At 42.9% G+C, this 21,374-nt stretch overlaps 1 protein-coding gene across 2 annotated transcripts in view; it reads left to right on the top strand.

Moving 5' to 3' along the window:
• LOC121569811 (kinesin-1 heavy chain) overlaps positions 1-21,374 on the top strand; it is a 48,440-nt gene that overhangs the window by 10,139 nt on the left and 16,927 nt on the right. Inside the window, exons 1-8 of one of the 2 annotated variants that reach the window (XM_041881026.2) lie at positions 3,390-3,440; positions 13,305-13,392; positions 13,514-13,587; positions 13,862-13,966; positions 14,161-14,209; positions 14,630-14,685; positions 16,335-16,422; positions 16,983-17,107. In XM_041881026.2, coding sequence (XP_041736960.1) covers positions 3,405-3,440; positions 13,305-13,392; positions 13,514-13,587; positions 13,862-13,966; positions 14,161-14,209; positions 14,630-14,685; positions 16,335-16,422; positions 16,983-17,107 — 621 coding nt within the window. In that variant the 5' untranslated portion in view covers positions 3,390-3,404. Of the gene's footprint in view, positions 1-3,389; positions 3,441-13,304; positions 13,393-13,513; positions 13,588-13,861; positions 13,967-14,160; positions 14,210-14,629; positions 14,686-16,334; positions 16,423-16,982; positions 17,108-21,374 lie in introns of those variants that run through there. The other variant, XM_041881025.2, reaches the window with a different exon arrangement.

Raw genomic sequence — 21,374 nt, 5'->3', positions numbered from 1 at the left:
TTCCATCCAGGGACTGACCAGGACCGAGCCTGGATAGCTTCAGAGGCAAGCCAGCAATGGGATTCAGGGTGGTATCCCTAAAGCCACTCTAAATTTCAAGCTTCTACCTCTAACCCTAGGAAACTCTTTAATCCTTAATCCTCCTCCCTCTCTGCGGTCAACTTTGTCAACAACTTTGAAAAAAAGGTTGACATCCGCTACTCATTCACTCAACCTATTGAGTCCACTGGTCTCACTCACACAGAACTACCCTACGCCTTGACCTCTTTTTCCCCTCTCTCTCCAGATGACATCCTGTGACTAGTGAGGTCTGGCTGCCTGACAATCTGCCCGCTCGACCCCATCCCCTTCTCCAGACCATCTCTGGAGACCTTTTCACTTCCCTCAACTCATCCCTGACCACTTGAGCATGCTGTCTCTGATCAACTTTCTCGTTATTTCTCTCAGAACGATCTTCTTGATCCTAACCAGTCAGTCTTCAAGACGGGTCACTCAACCGAGACTGCTCTTCTCTGTGTCATGGAGGCTCTCCGCACTGCCAAATCCGACTCTCTCTCCTCTTTTCTCATTCTCCTAGATCTATCCGCTGCCTTTGAAACCGTGAACCATCAGATCCTCCTCTCCACCCTCTCAAGGCTGGGCATCTCAGTCTCTGCACACACTTGGATTGCATCCTACCTGGCAGGCCGCTCCTACCAGGTGACGTGGAGAGGATCTGTTTCTGCACAACGTACTCTCACTACTGGTGTCCCACAGTGCTCGGTTCTAGGCCCTCTCCTCTTCTCTCTATACACAAAGTCACTCGGCTCCGTCATATCCTCACATGGTCTCTCCTATCATTGCTATGCGGATGACACTCAACTACTTTTCTCCTTCCCCCCTTCTGACACCCAGGTGGCAACACGCATCTCTGCATGCCTGGCAGATATCTAAACTTGAATGTCGCCCCACCACCTCAAGCTCAACCTCGACAAGACTGAACTGCTCTTCCTCCCGGGGAAGGCCTACCCGCTCAAAGACCTCTCCATCATGGTTGACAACTCCACAGTGTTGCCCTCCCAGAGTACAAATAACCTTGGTGTGACCCTGGACAACACCCTGTCTGCAAACATCAAAGCAGTGACCCGCTCCTGCAGGTTCATGCTCTACAACATCTGTAGTGTATGACCCTACCTCATACAGGAAGCGGCACAGGTCCTAATCCAGGCACTTGTCCTCTCCCATCTGGACTACTGCAACTCACTGATGGCTGGGCTCCCCGCTTGTGCCATCAAACCCCTACAACTTATCCAGAATGCTGCAGACCGCCTGGTTTTTAACCTTCCCAAGTTCTCTCAAGTCACCTCGCTCCTCCGCACACTCCACTGGCTTCCAATCGAAGCTCGCATCCACTACAAGACCATCGTGCTTACCTACAGAACAGCAAGAGGAACTGCCCACCCCTACCTTCAGGCTATGCTCAAACCCTACACTCCAACCCGAGCACTCCGTTCTGCCACCTCAGGTCTCTTGGCCCTCCCACCCCTACGGGAGGGCAGCTCCCGCTCAGCCCAGTCCAAGCTCTTCTCTGTCCTGGCACCCCGATGGTGGAACCAGGACAGCAGAGTCCCTGGCCATCTTCCGAAAACATCTGAAACCCTACCTCTTCAAACAGTATATTAAATAATCCTCCTCCTCACCTTGACCCCCCCCCACACCCCTTCAATTAAAAAATAAATAAATATATATATATATAAACTTGCACTTGACCCACCCCCCCCTAGCTCTAATGATAGCTATGTTATTGAGGAAAAATGTATTTTCTATGCCTGTGACATATGGTTGTCCCACCTAGCTTTCTTAATATGAATGCACTACTGTAAGTCACTCTGGACAAGAGCGTCTGCTAAATGATTAAATGTAAAAAATGTATGCTGCTGGTTTGCCATCTCCTGGCCACATTTATACGCCAGATTAACTAGCTAAAAAACCCACTAAAAAGCTTTAAAACCCCATTCAATTTTTGGCCATAGTAAAAAAAATTAATAAAGCTCAACATAATTCATAATGCTTTATTTTATTTTATACTGAACAAAAATATATAAAAGTAACATGCAACAATTTCAAAGATTTTACTGAGTTACAGTTCATATAAGGAAGTCAGTTGATTTTTAAATGAATTCATTAGGCCCTAATCTATGGATTTCACATGATTGGGAATAGGGGGGTCACAGATACCTTAAAAAAAGTTAGGGGCGTGGATCAGAACCAGTCCGTCTCTGGTGTCACCACCATTTGCCTTATGCAGCGCGACACATCTCCTTCACATAGAGTTGATAAGGCTGATGGTTGTGGAATGTTGTCCCACTCCTCTTCAATGGCTGTGTGATGTTGCTGGATATTGGCGGGAACTGGAACACGCTGTTGTACACGTTCATCCAGAGTATCCCAAACATGCGCAATGGGTGACATGTCTGGTGAGTATACAGGCCATTGAAGAACTGGGACATTTTCAGCAACATGAGGCTGTGCATTATCATGCAGAAACATGAGGTGATGGCGGTGGATGAATGGCACGAAAATGGGCTTCAGGATGATGGCTCCCTATGACCAATAAAAAATGTTTGCCGCACTGCCAAGTCAAAGTCAAGTGTTTTGGTCGCAGTCTCGAACCCTGTCAAAGTAGCGCACTACTTGGAGTAGGGTGCAATTTGGGAGATCACGCCCACGGAAGGCTTCCTAATAGAATGGCGAAACCCATCACTAGTACCATATGGGCCTTGGCTGGCATTTTGGCTGTGCTCACAGGCATATAATCAGTGATCATTTATGAGAACACCCCACATTGGTGTCAAGGCAGCAGAAGCATAGATAAGGAGGACTATTGTGGAAGTGCTCAGTTATGCACACAGCCACAGCAGCACTACACTAAAACTGTGTCCCGATTCTCCACCCTTCTCCTGAAGTTTGCACTTGCCCACTTTCCTAAATGGATTTAAAGGTATTGGATTGGTTAAAGCATTGGCTGGAGGGAGTTTCCACCATTATTAATCCATGCAAGAAAGTGTGCAAGTGCACACTTTCGGGGAAAAGGTTGGAGAATAAGGACACAGACCAAGATTTTTGATCGAAGTAGCCTAGTCACAGCCTGTTGCTAGGGGTTGAGATACAGGAACTGTAGTGAATAATTAGATACTACTCCAACTCCATCACTCCTACACAGAGATATATTAATGTCATCAACACACAACTGTCTTTGCACCAAAATAACCTAACTTTTATGCTGTCAGATAGTATAAATAAAAGGACAGCTTCCATAGGTTTTGATTCTGTGTTTCAGCTACTGTTTGGCTACTCGAGGTTTGCCTATGACAAAACTCCCTCTGATCTAATCTGTAGTGATTGATATTGGCTGCTGCTGTCAGATGAATAGCCTGAAGTGCCCTGCTGATCTGTTGTCAGTAAGTAAAGCCTTTTGCATCTTCCAGAAACACAGGGATGCTGATATTTCCTAGCTGTCTCTGGCCATTACTGTCACAATGAGAAGGGAAAGGCCCATGGGATCGTCCCAAATGGCAGCCTATTCCCTATATAGTGCACTACTTTTGATCAGGGCCTGTCAACAGTAGTGCACTATAAAGGGAATAGGGTGCCATTTGGGAGATGGCCTAGGTCTATACAATGAGTCTCCTTACAAAATAGGCTAGTCCATTAGTGGACACAAACCTAATTATGAAAGGCTGTGTTTGGACTGTTTGGACTGAGTTGGTCTGGTGGTGAATAAGGTATACTGTAGTGTTTCTCATTGACCTGGTGGATGGCTAATGGCATCTATTGTGCCTGTTTTGAATACAGTGCATTCAGGAAGTATTCAGACCCCTTCACTTTTTCCACATTTTGTTACATTACAGCCTTAATCTAAAATTGATTAAATTATTTTTTCCCCTCATCAATCTACACAAAACACCCCATAATGACAAAGCGAAAACAGGTTTTTAAAAATGTTTGCAAATGTATATACATTTTTTTTTTACATAAGTATTCAGACCCTTTGCTATGAGACTCGAAATTGAGTTCCTGTGCATCCTGTTTCTATTGGTCATCCTTGATGTTTCTAAAACTTGATTGGAGTCCACCTGGGGTAAATTCAATTGATTGGACATGATTTGGAAAGGCACACACCTGTCTATATATATATATATATATATTATATATAAGGTCCCACAGTTCACAGTGCATGTCAGAGCAAAAACCAAGCCATGAGGTCGAAGGAATTGTCATAGATCTCCAAGACAGGATTGTGTCGAGGCACAGATATGGAGAAGGGTACCAAAGAATTTCTGATGGGAGAATCTTCCAGAAGCACAACCATCTCTGCAGTACTCTACCAATCAGGCCCATATGGTAGAGTGGCCAGACGGAAGCCGCACCTCATTAAAAGGCACATAACAGCCTGCTTGGAGTTTGCCAAAAGGTACCTTAAGGACTCAGACCATGAAAAACAATATTCTCTGGTCTGATGAAACCAAGATTGAACTCTTTGGCCTGAATGCCAAGCGTCATGTCTGGAGGAAACCTGGCACCATCCCTACAGTGACACATGGTGGAGGCAGCATCATGCTGTGGGAATGTTTTTCAGCAGCAGGGACTGGGAGACTGGTCAGGATCGAGGGAAAGATTAACGGAGCAAAGTATGGAGAGATCCTTGATGAAAACCTGCTCCAGAGCGCTTAGGACCTCAGACTGCGGTGAAGGTTCACCGTCCAACAGTACAACGACCCTAAGCACACAGCCAAGACAATGCAGGAGTGGCTTTGGGACATCTCTCTGAATGTCCTTGAGTGGCCCAGCCAGAGCCTGGACTTGAACCCCATCGAACATCTCTGGAGAGATCTGAAAATATCTGTGCAGTGACGCTCCCCATCCAACCTGACAGAGCTTGAGAGGATCTGCAGAGAAGAATGGGAGAAACTCCCCAAATACAGGTGTGCCAAGCTTGTAGCGTCATACCCAAGAAGACTCAAGGCTGTAATCGCTGCCAAAGGTGCTTCAACACAAAGTACTGAGTAAAGGATCTGAATACTTATGTAAATGTGATATTTTTATTTGTAATACATGTGCAAAAAAAATTCTAAACCTGTTTTTGTTTTGTAATTATGGGGTATTGTGTACACTACAGGCCAACAGTTTTAGAACACCTACTCATTCAAGGGTTTTTCTTAATTTTTAATATTTTCTACATTGTAGAATTAATAGTGAAGACATCAAAACTATGAAATAACACATATGGAATCATGTAGTAACCAAAAAAGTGTTAAACAAATCAAAATATATTTTATATTTGAGATTCTTCAAATAGCCACACTTTGCCTTGATGACAGCTTTGCACACGCTTGGCATTCAGCTTCATGAGGTAGTCACCTGGAATCCATTTCAATTAACAGGTGTGCCTTAAGTTAATTTGTGGAATTTCTTTCCTACTTAATGCTACTTGAGCCAATCAGTTGTGTTGTGACAAGGTAGGGGGTTATACAGAAGATAGCCCTATTTGGTAAAAGACCAAGTCCATATTATGGCAAGAACAGCTCAAATAAGCAAAGAGAAACAACAGTCCATCATTACTTTAAGACACGGAACATTTCAAGAACTTTGAAAGTTTCTTCAAGTGCAGTCGCAAAAACCATCAAGCGCTATGATGAAACTGGCTCTCATGAGGACCGCCACAGGATGGAAGACCCAGAGTTACCTCTGCTGCAGAGGATAAGTTAATTAGAGTTACCAGCCTCAGAAATTGCAGCCCAAATAAATGCTTCACAGAGTTCAAGTAACAGACACATCTCAACATCAACTGTTCAGAGGGGACTGTGTGAATCAGGCCTTCATGGTCGAATTGCTGCAAAGAACCCACTACTAAAGAACACCAATAAGAAGAAGAGACTTGCTTGGTCCAAGAAACACGAGCAATGGACATTAGACTGGTGGATATGTGTCCTTTGGTCTGGAGTCCAAATTGGAAATTTTTGGTTCCAACCGCTGTGTCTTTGTGAGACGTGGTGTGGGTGAACGGATGATCTCTGCATGTGTATTTCCCACTGTAAAGCATGGAGGAGGAGGTGTTATGGTGTGGGGGTGCTTTGCTGGTGACACTGTCTGTGATTTATTTAGAATTCAAGGCACACTTAACCAGCATGGCTACCACAGCATTCTGCAGCGATACGCCATCCCATCTGGTTTGTAGCAAAATGTCGGAAAAGTAAAGGGGTCTGAATACTTATCGAATGCACTGTACCTGTTTTATTTTATTTTTTATTGTTGGTTGATTTGTTCATTCTAGAATAATGGTAAAGTATTAAAATGGAGGTCAAGTGTCTAATATAGGCCTGGCTATTAGGCCTATACAATATACAGAAGTTGTATAATAGGCCAGCCTATATCAGTAGGCCTATGCTACCACAGATAAATGGGCTCAAGTAAATGTAGGGCTGGGCGATATGGCAAAAATATAACTTTTATATTTTTACATACAGTGGGGAGAACAAGTATTTGATACACTGCCGATTTTGCAGGTTTTCCTACTAACAAAGCATGTAGAGGTCTGTAATTGTTATCATATGTACACTTCAACTGTGACAGACGGAATCTAAAACTAAAATCCAGAAAATCACATTGTATGATTTTTAAGTAATTAATTTGCATTTTATTGCATGACATAAGTATTTGATCACCTACCAACCAGTAAGAATTCCGGCTCTCACAGACCTGTTAGTTTTTCTTTAAGAAGCCCTCCTGTTCTCCACTCATTACCTGTATTAACTGCACCTGTTTGAACTCGTTACCTGTATAAAAGACACCTGTCCACACACTCAATCAAACAGACTCCAACCTCTCCACAATGGTCAAGACCAGAGAGCTGTGTAAGGACATCGGAGATAAAATTGTAGACCTGCACAAGGCTGGGATGGGCTACAGGACAATAGGCAAGCAGCTTGGTGAGAAGGCAACACGTTGGCGCTTTTATTAGAAAATGGAAGAAGTTCAAGATGACGGTCAATCACCCTCGGTCTGGGGGCTCCATGCAAGATCTCACCTCGTGGGGCATCAATGATCATGAGGAAGGTGAGGGATCAGCCCAGAACTACACGGCAGGACCTGGTCAATGACCTGAAGAGAGCTGGGACCACAGTCTCAAAGAAAACCATTAGTAACACACTACGCCGTCATGGATTAAAATCCTGCAGTGCACGCAAGGTCCCCCTGCTCAAGCCAGTGCATGTCCAGGCCCGTCTGAAGTTTGCCAATGACCATCTGGATGATCCAGAGGAGGAATGGGAGAAGTTCATGTGGTCTGATGAGACATAAATAGAGCTTTTTGGTCTAAACTCCACTCGCCGTGTTTGTAGGAAGAAGAAGGATGAGTACAACCCCAAGAACACCATCCCAACCGTGAAGCATGGAGGTGGAAACATCATTCTTTGCGGATGCTTTTCTGCAAAGGGGACAGGACGACTGCACCGTATTGAGGGGAGGATGGATGGGGCCATGTATCACGAGATCTTGGCCAACAACCTCCTTCCCTCAGTAAGAGCATTGAAGATGGGTCGTGGCTGGGTCTTCCAGCATGACAACGACCCGAAACGCACAGCCAGGGCAACTAAGGAGTGGCTCCGTAAGAAGCATCTCAAGGTCCTGGAGTGGCCTAGCCAGTCTCCAGACCTGAACCCAATAGAAAATCTTTGGAGGGAGCTGAAAGTCTGTATTTCCCAGCGACAGCCCCGAAACCTGAAGGATCTGGAGAAGGTCTGTATGGAGGAGTGGGCCAAAATCCCTGCTGCAGTGTGTGCAAACCTGGTCAAGACCTACAGGAAACGTATATGATCTCTGTAATTGCAAACAAAGGTTTCTGTACCAAATATTAAGTTCTGCTTTTCTGATGTATCAAATACTTATGTCATGCAATAAAATGCAAATTCATTACTTAAAAATCATACAATGTGATTTTCTGGATTTTTGTTTTAGATTCCGTCTCTCACAGTTGAAGTGTACCTATGATAAAAATGACAGACCTCTACATGCTTTGTAAGTAGGAAAACCTGCAAAATCGGCAGTGTATCAAATACTTGTTCTCCCCACTGTATGTATGTATGTATGTATGTATGTATGTATGTATGTATGTATGTATGTGTGTGTGTATATATATATATATATATATATATATATATATATATATATATATATATATACACACACACACACATACACACACACACACACACAGTGGGGAGAACAAGTATTTGATACACTGCCGATTTTGCAGGTTTTCCTACTTACAAAGCATGTAGAGGTCTGTAATGTTTATCATAGATACACTTCAACTGTGAGAGACGGAACCTAAAACAAAATCCAGAAAATCACATTGTATGATTTTTAAGTAATGAATTTGCATTTTATTGCATGACATAAGTATTTGATACATCAGAAAAGCAGAACTTAATATTTGGTACAGAAACCTTTGTTTGCAATTACAGAGATCATACGTTTCCTGTAGGTCTTGACCAGGTTTGCACACACTGCAGCAGGGATTTTGGCCCACTCCTCCATACAGACCTTCTCCAGATCCTTCAGGCTTCGGGGGCTGTCGCTGGGCAATACGGACTTTCAGCTCCCTCCAAAGATTTTCTATTGGGTTCAGGTCTGGAGACTGGCTAGGCCACTCCAGGACCTTGAGATGCTTCTACGGAGCCACTCTTAGTTGCCCTGGCTGTGTGTTTCGGTCATTGTCATGCTGGAAGACCCAGCCACGACCCATCTTTAATGCTCTTACTGAGGGAAGGAGGTTGTTGGCCAAGATCTCGCGATACATGGCCCCATCCATCATCCCCCAATACGGTGCAGTCGCCCTGTCCCCTTTGCAGAAAAGCATCCCCAAAGAATGATGTTTCCACCTCCATGCTTCACGGTTGGGATGGTGTTCTGGGGTTGTACTCATCCTTCTTCTTCCTCCAAACACGGCGAGTGGAGTTTAGACCAAAAAGCTCTATTTTTGTCTCATCAGACCACATGACCTTCTCCCCATTCCTCCTCTGGATCATCCAGATGGTCATTGGCAAACTTCAGACGGGCCTGGACATGCGTTGGCTTGAGCAGGGGGAACTTTGCGTGCGCTGCAGGATTTTAATCCATGACGGCGTAGTGTGTTACTAATGTTTTTCTTTGAAACTGTGGTCCCAGCTCTCTTCAGGTCATTGACCAGGTCCTGCCGTGTAGTTCTGGGCTGATCCCTCACCTTCCTCATGATCATTGATGCCCCACGAGATGAGATCTTGCATGGAGCCCCAGACCAAGGGTGATTGACCGTCATCTTGAACTTCTTCCATATTCTAATAATTGCGCCAACAGTTGTTGCCTTCTCACCAAGCCGCTTGCCTATTGTCCTGTAGCCCATCCCAGCCTTGTGCAGGTCTACAATTTTATCCCTGATGTCCTTACACAGCTCTCTGGTCTTGGCCATTGTGGAGAGGTTGGAGTCTGTTTGATTGAGTGTGTGGACAGGTGTCTTTTATACAGGTAACGAGTTCAAACAGGTGCAGTTAATACAGGTAATGAGTGGAGAACAGGAGAGCTTCTTAAAGAAAAACTAACAGGTCTGTGAGAGCCGGAATTCTTACTGGTTGGTAGGTGATCAAATACTTATGTCATGCAATAAAATGCAAATTAATTACTTAAAAATCATACAATGTGATTTTCTGGATTTTTGTTTTACATTTCGTCTGTCACAGTTGAAGTGTACCTGTGATAAAAATTACAGACCTCTACATGCTTTGTAAGTAGGAAAACCTGCAAAATCTGCAGTGTATCAAATACTTGTTCTCCCCACTGTATATATATATATATATATATGCATATGCATTATGGGTAGTGCATGTCCTTAGAATGTATGTGTTGCCACCCTAAGTGATTTCAATGGGGCTTTCTCCCTTCTGATGGATTTAAGGCTTCCCAGTCTAAACGTGACCTGCCGGTTCGCGCATATATTATGAGATAAATAAATAAATAAAAATAGTGTGTTTGCCAGGTTTTTTGGGGGGGCTGTTTGCTCAGCTCTTTTGAGGCAAGTCAAGTTTGGTAGCCGACGTCTAAGCCCCTTCGTCGGTGATTGGTCAACCGTACTACTTCTAGTAGGGATTCTTCAATTAAGTGTTTGTCGTTCAACGAGATTACTAGTTTTTCATGCAACATTTCTGTTGAGAAATACTGCACCAAACAGCTTAGTTGGATGTAAAATTCCGCCACCAAGACCTCCTCGACAAAAAGGTCAAATTAATTACAGATTTCTTGATTTATCTTCGGAATATTCTGACTCTTTTGAGGAACTGGTGCTATGGCGTCTCGAGGGACAAAACATAATATTGCCTTCTCCCCCCCCCTTTTTTTCCCCAAGCGGGTCTTAAGGGAGTATGCGAGGCACATGCATTCGCTTCGCCTAGCCAAGTTCTGCTAAGAGCAAACCGAAACTAGTGTGCGAGTGCCTTTTATAGTTCAATCCAACTTCAATCACCAAAAAATTCTGCATTTTCATGAATTTCTGCATTTCCTGCACTCATTTATCATTTCCAAATTGTGATTTTGACTTGCGATTTAGAACAAAACACTTGTGTGAACTATTGGAATCATGGAAATCTTATTATACGTTTTAATTTATATTGTTAGAATAAAGTGGGCAGCACTTTTGAATACATTTTTGAATACTTTGGTTCCTACCCGGTCATGTCAAACAACCAAGTGTCTAAGTGTTTCCCAGGGGAAGCTAATTAGATGTTACATTACATGTTTTCTGTAGCTAACCCATTCAGGCTTCGCCTATCCCTCTCTGATTTATAAGATATCGTTGCACAAACAACATGCTGATTTAGGCATACACCAGCACTGGTATCAGGCTGTATTAGCTAGCTACGTTTGCTCTGACTCTTGTACATTTAGCGAACTAGCTATCCAGCTAACTAGCAATTAGCATTAGTGGCTAACACAATTTAGCCACAACTTGCTAAGGAAAGACAAACTTGCCTTTTGCAGACAGTAAGATACACAAACTAATAGTGTAATTATAGAATGATTGTGGCTTTATATTAATAAGCAAAGTGGAAAGCAGCATCGTTGTGACCCACATCTTGTGAATGGCAACTTGTCGGCAAGTGCTCGTGATTCCGTGGTCGCGCAACAACTGCTCTCCCTGAATGACGGGGCTTGGTGTGGAAAGTGGCATGCAGGAGAAGAGGGACTCAAGTAGCTAACAAAAAAAAACGGACGTTACACATGGCACTATCACATTTAACAAACCAAACATTGAAATACCGTAGGGCTGTCCCCGAAAAAATAAATAAAAATAATAATCTTGGTCGATTGGTTTAAATGTAACATTTGTCAATATAGACACGCTATGTTTGAATACTGAGCTTGTCTGATGCTTTAAACACTGCGATTTTAAAATGAAGACCCACAAATTACTAAAGAGGCAGTCAGAGATCAATTATTAACCTCCTGCTGCTGGCTTTTGCAGGTTCTGCCATTATGCTCCTGAAGTTGCCGGTAATTGGCTACACCAACGGTCGGCAACTTTTTCCATTTGGAGTGCCAAGTTATCATACCATTTTCTACTGATCTGCTTGCTGATGATTCATCTGATGTTTTTCATATGCACATTTTTGTGGAACCTTTTCATTTTAATTTATATTAAAATCTTATCTCAATCAATGTCATTTGGTTAATCAAAATTCTATCTAAATGAAAATGATACATCTAAAAGTAACTTTTATTGCCATTATGTAAAAATAGCCTACATAAAGGCAACAAATAAAAACATTGCAGCCAGCAGGTGGAAAATATCCTGATAAAAATAAATATCCTATAAATCACTTTGGCTATGCATGGCCTGTCTGCAAGGAACTTGAAACATTGTATCAACTATTAAACTTGGTCAGGCCCGACCCTCATGCTAGCAAACTTATAACATTGTATAAAATATTCTGGGCCCTCAGTTTCCAGCGCTAGTGAGCTCCTTACAGACAGACACACACAGCTGTAGGCTAAGAGATAAAAAAATTATAATGTAGGCCATTTTATGACGTTTCCACCGGATCAGAGCATTACATTCCCCCCCCCTTTCATGCTGAGTGGTCATCGAAAGGGAGAGTGCTGGAAAGATTTTTCAAATAGGTTGAGGAACCATTGTCATTCTCAATGGATATAAAAACAGACTTTGTTTACTTGCTGTTTGAGGAGAAGAAAAAGTTACTCTGAGAAGCGCCACAGTGATGGTGAGTTAAAACAATCAGAAATAGTATCAGATCCCCAAATGGGCAAACATTTTTACATTTGCGCGCAGGCCAGGTAGCCTAGTTCTATAAGTAATCAGGTGCGTGTCCTTACTCAAGATTGACAGGAGTTCTCCAAACAAAAGGTTAGGTTGTGCGCTCTGCAAACAACGTGTCCACTCCTACAATGACAACGGTAAGACTGTAAAATAATATTGAATGCATTAACAGAAATTACCATAAACAAACATTGTAGATTAGAAATTATGGTAATTAACGGTACATGTACTACTGGTGTGCCATCCCCACGGCCTCCAATGGATTATACTCCTGAGTGGGGGCAGTGGTCTAAGGCACTGCATAGCTGTGCCACTAGAGATCCTGGTTCGAATCCAGGCTCTGTCGTAGCCGGCCACGACCGGGAGACCCATGGGGCGGCGCACAATTGGCCCAGTGTCGTCCAGATTAGGGGAGGGAATGGCCGCCAGGGATGTAGCTCAGTTGGTAGAGCATGGCGTTTGCAACGCCAGGGTTGTGGGTTCGATTCCCACAGGGGGCCAGTATGAAAAATAACAAAATAATGTATGCACTCACTAACTGTAAGTCGCTCTGGATAAGAGCGTCTGCTAAATGACTAAAATGAAAATGTAAAAAATTTGTCCACTCAGACAGGCGTGAATCAGACAGGTGTCTCGTGTGCCATAATTATTTTTTACAATATATTTGCCACTGCTCAACTAAAAAAATCTTTATCAACCAAACAATCGACCAGTCAACTAAATGGGGTCAGCCCTAACATATTGTTATAGAAGGTCAAATAGAAACCCAAACCGGTCCTTGCATCAATACCAGTATATAGTAAAATACGGTATACCACCCAGCCCTAAGTAAATGTCAACATTAGAGCAAGTTACAGTAATTATTTGTTTGGATATTTTTCCTAATCACCTTTTCTTGCTATTCTTGAGAGGTCTAAGTATTCTTTGTTGCTGATTTGACTTTCCTTTCGCCTTACAGGGTAAACCGTTCATGTTTGACAGAGTGTTCGGGTCCAATACGACACAGGAGCAGATGTACAAAGCCTCTGCTCAAAAGATTGTCAAAGGTATGGAAGGATGGATGCAGCAAGCCCAGGTAGCTAGCTAGCTGTGATACTATGCTACCAGTGTAAACCTTTAGGCAGTTTAAAGTAATTATTTAATAACTGTCTTTTCCTCCATACACAGATGTTCTTGAGGGCTACAATGGGACTATATTTGCCTTTGGGCAGACATCGTCTGGAAAAACACACACCATGGAGGTGAGAGAGAGAGAGGCCTATAAAATTATACATGCTTCTATCTTAATGGGTTTGGTCAAATGCTTTCAACCAGGATTTGGGTCAATTCCATTTCAAACGTCAATGCAGAAAGTAAACTGAAATTCAAAAAAAATTCTCAAAGAAAGTCATTGAGTAAAATTGGAATTTCAGTTTACTTCCTGAATTGACGGAATTGAAATGGAATTTTGACCCCAACCCTGCTGCTTTCAACTGTTTTATGTTTGATGGAAACCTGTCTCTCTGTCCTGTAAAGGGTAGCCTCCATGACCCGGATGGTATGGGGATCATCCCCAGAATAGTCCAGGACATCTTCAACTACATCTACTCCATGGACGAGAACCTGGAGTTCCATATCAAGGTATGGAGCACTACAACCACACAGCTGGCATCAAGTGCTTCGGTTGCCAAATAAAAAGGGGAAAAAGTTTAATACTCACGACAGAGTAGATTCACAGTGCGCTAACTAGCTAGCTATTCCACATCGGCTACATAATCTGAATCAAAAACACTGCACATCTAGATTGTTTCTAATCAGAGGAATCTCTGTTGCAGGTTTCATATTTTGAAATTTACCTGGACAGGATCAAGGACCTACTGGATGGTACGTACTGTATGCTGCGGCACAACAGGCGTCCTCATTTGACCGTTCTGGAGATACAGGATGTGTCCCAAGTGGCACCCTATTCCATATAGTCCATTACTTTTGACCAGGACCAATAGGGCTCTGGTGAAAAGTTATACATTATATAGGGAATAAGGTACCATTTGGGATGCAGGCATAGTCTATTGGGTAATTACTCCCCTCACACATGTACTTACTTCAACTGAGTTGTTTCTGTCTAGACAGTGAACTTATAACCTGCAACATTCAGATGAAAAATATCATTTTAATGGCTGCTTTGTGCTTTTAAATGCTGGTGCCTGCCTGTTGACGATTCCTTGTTACTATGGTGATCAACATAATAAATAATGTAATAACTGCAATAATAAAATACTGGTTTTGCTTTTTTCCTCTCTGCAGTAACAAAGAACAACCTGTCTGTACATGAGGATAAAAACAGGGTGCCCTATGTCAAGGTGAGTCTTATTTATGGTCAAGTGAGCCAAACACATCTACAGTGCGTTCGGAAAGTGTTCAGACCCCTGACTTTTTCCACATTTTGTTACGTTACATCCTTATTCTAAAATGGATTCAATTGTTTTTTCCCTCATCAATCTATACACAATACCCCATAATGACAAAGCAAAAACAGGTTTTTAGAAATGTTAGCAAACTGAAATACATAAGTATTCAGACCCTTTACTCAGTACTTTGTTGAAGCACCTTTGGCAGCGTTTACAGCCTTGAGTCTTCTTGGGTATGACGCTACAAGCTTGGCACACCTGTATTTGGGGAGTTTCTCTCATTCTTCTCTGCAGATCCTCTCAAGCTCTGTCAGGTTGGATGGGGAGTGTCGCTGCACATGCTATTTTCAGCTCTCTCCCAGAGATGTTCGATGGGGTTCAAGTCCGGGCTCTGGCTGGGCCACTCAAGGACATTCAGAGACTTGTCCCAAAGCCACTCCTGCGTTGTCTTGGCTGTGTGCTTAGGATCGTTGTCCTTTTACTGAGGAGTGGCTTCCGTCTGGCCACTCTACCATAAAGGCCTGATTGGTGGAGTGCTGCTGAGATGGTTGTTCTTCTGGAAGGTTCTCCCAACTCCACAAAGGAGCTCTGGAGCTCTGTCCGAGTGACCATCGGGTTCTTGGTCACCTCCCTGACCAAGGACCTTCTCCCCCGATTGCGCAGTTTGGCCATGTGGCCAGTTCTAGAAAGAGTCTTGGTGGTACTAAACTTCTTTCATTTAAGAATGATGGAGGCCACTGCGTTCTTGGACCTTCAATGCTGCAGAAATGTTTTGGTACCCTTCTTCAGATCTGTGCCTCGACACAATCCTGTCTCGGAGCTCTATTGATAATTCCTTCGACCTCGTGGCTTGGTTTTTGCTCTGACATGCACTGTGAACTGTGGGACCTTATATAGACTGGTGTGTGCCTTTCCAAATCAGGTCCACTCAATTGAATGTACCACAGGTGGACTCCAATCAAGTTGTAGAAACATCTCAAGGATGATCAATGGAAACAGGATGCACCTGAGCTCAATTTCGAGTCTCTTAGCAAAGGTTCTGAATACTTATGTAAATAAGGTATTTCTGTTTTTTATTTTTAATGAATTTGTAAAAATGTAATTGTCATTATGGGGTATTGTGTGTAGATTGATGTGGGGAAAAATTCATTTAATCCTTTTAAGAATACAGCTGTTACAATGTGTAAAAAGTCAAGTGGTCTGAATACTTTCCCAATGCACTGTATAATGGTACCATAGATAGATCCATGAACGGTTGGTTGGTCAGGTGGATGAATTCGTAAGACATTAGTAGATGCAGAGAATAATGGATGAATAGAGAGATTGTGTGTGCGTCTCAAATGGCACCCTATTCCTTTTGTAGTGCACTAGTTTTGATATATGGGCGCTGGTCAAAAGTAGTGCACTTATATAGGAAATAGTACTACTTCAGATGCATCCTATGGGTTGGTTGGAGAAAGTCAAATAACTTTACAATACCGATATAACTTCCTGATTATCCCAGACTTTAATGTCAATGTTATCTACGTTTTCCATCATAATCGTCTCTTTGTCTACCATGTCAAATCAAACAGTGGTGCCTTGGTTCACTGTGTCCCCAGGGGTGTACCGAGCGCTTTGTTTGCAGCCCCGAGGAGGTCATGGATACTATTGACGAGGGCAAATCCAACCGACACGTGGCCGTCACAAGTGAGTCAGTCCAACACTGGGACTGTTTCAGTCCCGCCTGCTACTCATGGGTTCATTATGATCCTCACAGCCTGGTTTCACAGTCTTGATCTCCTGATCTACAAAGCCACTCTCACGCAGCAGTCTCGGGCTACGTCCTAAATGAAACCTTTTTCTCTTTATAGTGACTACTTTTGACCAGTGCCCATAGGAGTGTGGTGAAAAGTAATGCACTATAGTGAATAGGGTGCCATTTGGGATGCAATTACACAGCCATTACATAATTAGGACTGGGAGTTTTCCTGACCAGGAACCAGGAAAATCTGTAGGCCCTAGTTAATCTACACAGTAGAACTTGTACTGAACTAGTTTTCTCAAGATAGAGAAACGGAAACAAAATCAAATAAAAGTGAAACATTATGACAATGATGCTACTTATCAAAGATGTTCTTAATGTATACTTCTTTATGAATAAACATTAATTCATTAGATTCCTTACAGAATCATAGATGGCCATCAAGTTCTCTGTTTCTGTTAGCAATATATTTGTAATATTGTGTAAACGTGTGTGTGTTTTATAGACATGAACGAGCACAGCTCCAGAAGTCACAGTATCTTCCAGATCAACGTGAAGCAGGAGAACACTGCTACAGAGCAGAAACTCAGCGGCAAGCTCTACCTTGTCGATCTGGCCGGTAGCGAAAAAGTATGTCTCCATCCTTTTTTTCTCTGTGCCTTTCTGTGTCTGTATTCTGGTCATTCACCCTTTTCCAGAAGTGTGCACTTGCCCAGTTTTTGGCATGGATTTTACAATGGTGGTAACTCACTCCAGCAAGTGCTTACACCAAACCTTTTAAATGCATGACGAGGAGAGTGCAGGTGCACACTTGTGGAAAATCGGGATGTAGCATAAGCCTTTCTTCCTCTGTCTACTTTATCTCTGTTTCCTCCCTTTGTCTCCATCTTGGTGTTCAAGTTCAACACATTCACTTTTGCACAATGCCTGCTTTTTCCGACTGTAGATATAGCCTAGCAGGCAGCTATTGATCTGAACATTTGGTCATAATTAACTAGCTAGTCTACCACAACTAGCTAGTACCTCAAGCTACCTCACGGTACAGAAATAGGAGATAGGTTCCTGCCCTATGAGCCATTCTGGCTCAGACACGGCTACTTTTACCACAACATCTTGGTTCGCCTCAAGTCTTTAGCACTAGGGTTGAATATTTTCCTGGTATTTTACAAATGTTACATCTCAAGAATAAATAATTTTTCTCCTGTGTAACCCGGTATTTCCCGCCAAAACCGGAAGTGTCATTAAAAAGAAGATAAAGCATATAAAAAGGCCTATGCCTGGATTTGATTCAAGCTTTGATCGAAAATTCAAGCCTGACGCTACCTGAGCCTGATGAGCCATACATTTTATGAGCCCTACATTAAATATACATTTGGCACACCTTATTTGGGGAGTTTCTCCCATTCTTCTCTGCAGTTCCTCTCAAGCTCTGTCAGGTTGGGTGGGGAGCGTCGCTGCACAGATATTTTCAGATCTCTCCAGAGATGTTCGACGGGGTTCAAGTCCGGGCTCTGGCTGGGCCTCTCAAGGTCATTCAGAGACTTGTCCCAAAGCCACTCCTCTGTTGTCTTGCTTGTGTGCTTAGGGTCGTTGTCCTGTTGGAAGGTGAACCTTCGCCCCAGTCTGAGGTCCTGAGCGCTCTGGAGAGTTGCAAAGAAAAAGCCATATCTCAGACTGGCCAATAATAAGAAAATATTAAGATGGGCAAAAGAACAGACACTGGACTCTGCCTAGAAGGTCAGCATCCCGGAGTCGCCTCTTCACTGTTGACGTTGAAACTGGTGTTTGGCGGGTACTATTTAATGAAGCTGCCAGTTGAGGACCTGCAAAGGCGTCTGTTTCTCAAACTAGACACTAATGCATTTGTCCTCAACTGTTGTGCACCGGGGCCTCCCAGTCCTCTTTCTATTCTGGTTAGAGACAGTTTGCGCTGTTCTGTGACGGGAGTAGTACACAGCGTTGTACGAGATCTTCAGTTTCTTGGCAAATACTCGCATGGAATAGCCTTCATTTCTCAGAACAAGAATAGACTGACGAGTTTCAGAAGAAAGTGTTGTTCTGGCCATTTTGAGCCTGTAATCGAACCCACAATTGCTGATGCTCCAGATACTCAACTAGTCTCAAGAAGGCCAGTTTTATTGCTTCCTTAATCAGCACAACAGTTTTCAGCTGTGCTAATATAATTGCAAAAGGGTTTTCTAATGATCAATTAGCCGTTTAAAATGATAAACTTGGATTAGCAAACACAACGTGCCACTGGAACACAGGACTGATGGTTGCTGATAATGGGCCTCTGTACACCTATTCCATTAAAAATCAGCCGTTTCCAGCTACAATAGCCATTTACAACATTAACCATGTCTACACTGTATTTCTGATCAATTTGATGTTATTTAATTCACTTTTGAACGGTAGTATGTGTGTGTGTATATGTATGTACAGTGGGGAGAACAAGTATTTGATACACTGCCGATTTTGCAGGTTTTCCTACTTACGAAGCATGTAGAGGTCTGTAATTTTTATCATAGGTACACTTCAACTGTGAGAGACGGAGTCTAAAACAAAAATACAGAAAATCACATTGTATGATTTTTAAGTAATGAATTTGCATTTTATTGCATGACATAAGTATTTGATACATCAGAAAAGCAGAACTTAATATTTGGTACAGAAACCTTAGTTTGCAATTACAGAGATCATACGTTTCCTGTAGGTCTTGACCAGGTTTGCACACACTGCAGCAGGGATTTTGGCCCACTCCTCCATACAGACCTTCTCCAGATCCTTCAGGTTTTGGGGCTGTCGCTGGGCAATACGGACTTTCAGCTCCCTCCAAAGATTTTCTATTGGGTTCAGGTCTGGAGACTGGCTAGGCCACTCCAGGACCTTGAGATGCTTCTTACGGAGCCACTCCTTAGTTGCCCTGGCTGTGTGTTTCGGGTCGTTGTCATGCTGGAAGACCCAGCCACGACCCATCTTCAATGCTCTTATTGAGGGAAGGAGGTTGTTGGCCAAGATCTCGCGATACATGGCCCCATCCATCCTCCCCTCAATACAGTGCAGTCGTCCTGTCCCCTTTGCAGAAAAGCATCCCCAAAGAATTATGTTTCCACCTCCATGCTTCACGATTGGGATGGTGTTCTTGGGGTTGTACTCATCCTTCTTCCTCCTCCAAACACGGCGAGTGGAGTTTAGACCAAAAAGCTCTATTTTTGTCTCATCAGACCACATGACCTTCTCCCATTCCTCCTCTGGATCATCCAGATGGTCATTGGCAAACTTCAGACGGGCCTGGATATGCGCTGGCTTGAGCAGGGGGACCTTGCGTGCGCTGCAGGATTTTAATCCATGACGGCGTAGTGTGTTACTAATGGTTTTCTTTGAGACTGTGGTCCCAGCTTTCTTCAGGTCATTGACCAGGTCTTGCCGTGTAGTTCTGGGCTGATCCTTCACCTTCCTCATGATCATTGATGCCCCACGAGGTGAGATCTTGCATGGAGCCCCAGACCGAGGGTGATTGACCGTCATCTTGAACTTCTTCCATTTTCTAATAATTGCGCCAACAGTTGTTCCTTCTCAACAAGCTGCTTGCCTATTGTCCTGTAGGCCATCCCAGCCTTGTGCAGGTCTACAATTTTATCCCTGATGTCCTTACACAGCTCTCTGGTCTTGGCCATTGTGGAGAGGTTGGAGTCTGTTTGATTGAGTGTGTGGACAGGTGTCTTTTATACAGGTAACGAGTTCAAACAGGTGCAGTTAATACAGGTAATGAGTGGAGAACAGGAGGGCTTCTTAAAGAAAAACTAACAGGTCTGTGAGAGCCGGAATTCTTACTGGTTGGTAGGTGATCAAATACTTATGTCATGCAATAAAATGCAAATGAATTACTTAAAAATCATACAATGTGATTTTCTGGATTTTTGTTTTAGATTCTGTCTCTCACCGTTGAAGTGTACATATGATAACAATTACAGACCTCTACATGCTTTGTAAGTAGGAAAACCTGCAAAATCGGCAGTGTATCAAATACTTGGTCTCCCCACTGTATGTATGTATGTGTGTGTGTGTATATGTGTGTGTATATATAAATAGATAGATGAGTTCAAGATTGAGAACCTATTTTGAATACGATTTGAATGGAATTGGAGGGAGAGAGACTGCTCGTGCATGCTCTAATTTAACGCAACAATATTCGAGTGATAGGCTGTTTTTAAAACTCTGCAATAAAATCTTTACAATAAAAAACAAGGTGACCCCCGAAAGCCAGATAGAGATGTGGAAATTTAGATTCATGCATTCTGTCCTCCTATTACTGTAGCATATGCTGCAGCAAATGTAGGCCGACCTGTCGCAAGAAAAAGTTACCATGATGAGATGATAGGTCTACATGCATTGTGAACTGCACTCCATACTGAGATGGGCTGTCTGTCCCCAACATGAGCATTGATGATTGGTCATGCAGAGAGAAGACCGCAGAGAAGCAAGATATAGACATAGCATATAATTTAACAGTTTCACGTCATGCTTTTTATATACAGTAAATCATTTATTATTATTTACTGGTTTCTCGCAGTTATTTATCCCAGGAAAAGGGACTAGTTTTGGGCGGTAAATCTCGGTAACCGAGTTCCCGCCATTCAACCCTATTTAGCACATATGTTGTTTCTCTTTACTCGCACGACAACAGCAGTAATCTGATGATAATCCAAAGGATGGCACTAAACTCAAGCAAAGCCTTTCACATGCTTTGTTGCACTTTTTCATAATCTTTTTTTGTTATATCTTAATATCAATGTTTGTTGTGGTCTCCTATATCATCTTTGTTGAGACTTCTGGCAGCATTATCTTCCTTAGTTATATATGGGACCCAACCAAATGGCACCCTATTCCCTATGTA

The sequence above is a fragment of the Coregonus clupeaformis genome, chromosome 7 (assembly GCF_020615455.1).
Source record: "Coregonus clupeaformis isolate EN_2021a chromosome 7, ASM2061545v1, whole genome shotgun sequence".
Taxonomy (NCBI): Eukaryota; Metazoa; Chordata; class Actinopteri; order Salmoniformes; family Salmonidae; genus Coregonus; species Coregonus clupeaformis.
Note: the sequence above shows the minus strand (reverse complement) of the source record. Positions and strands in the feature narration are given on the sequence as shown.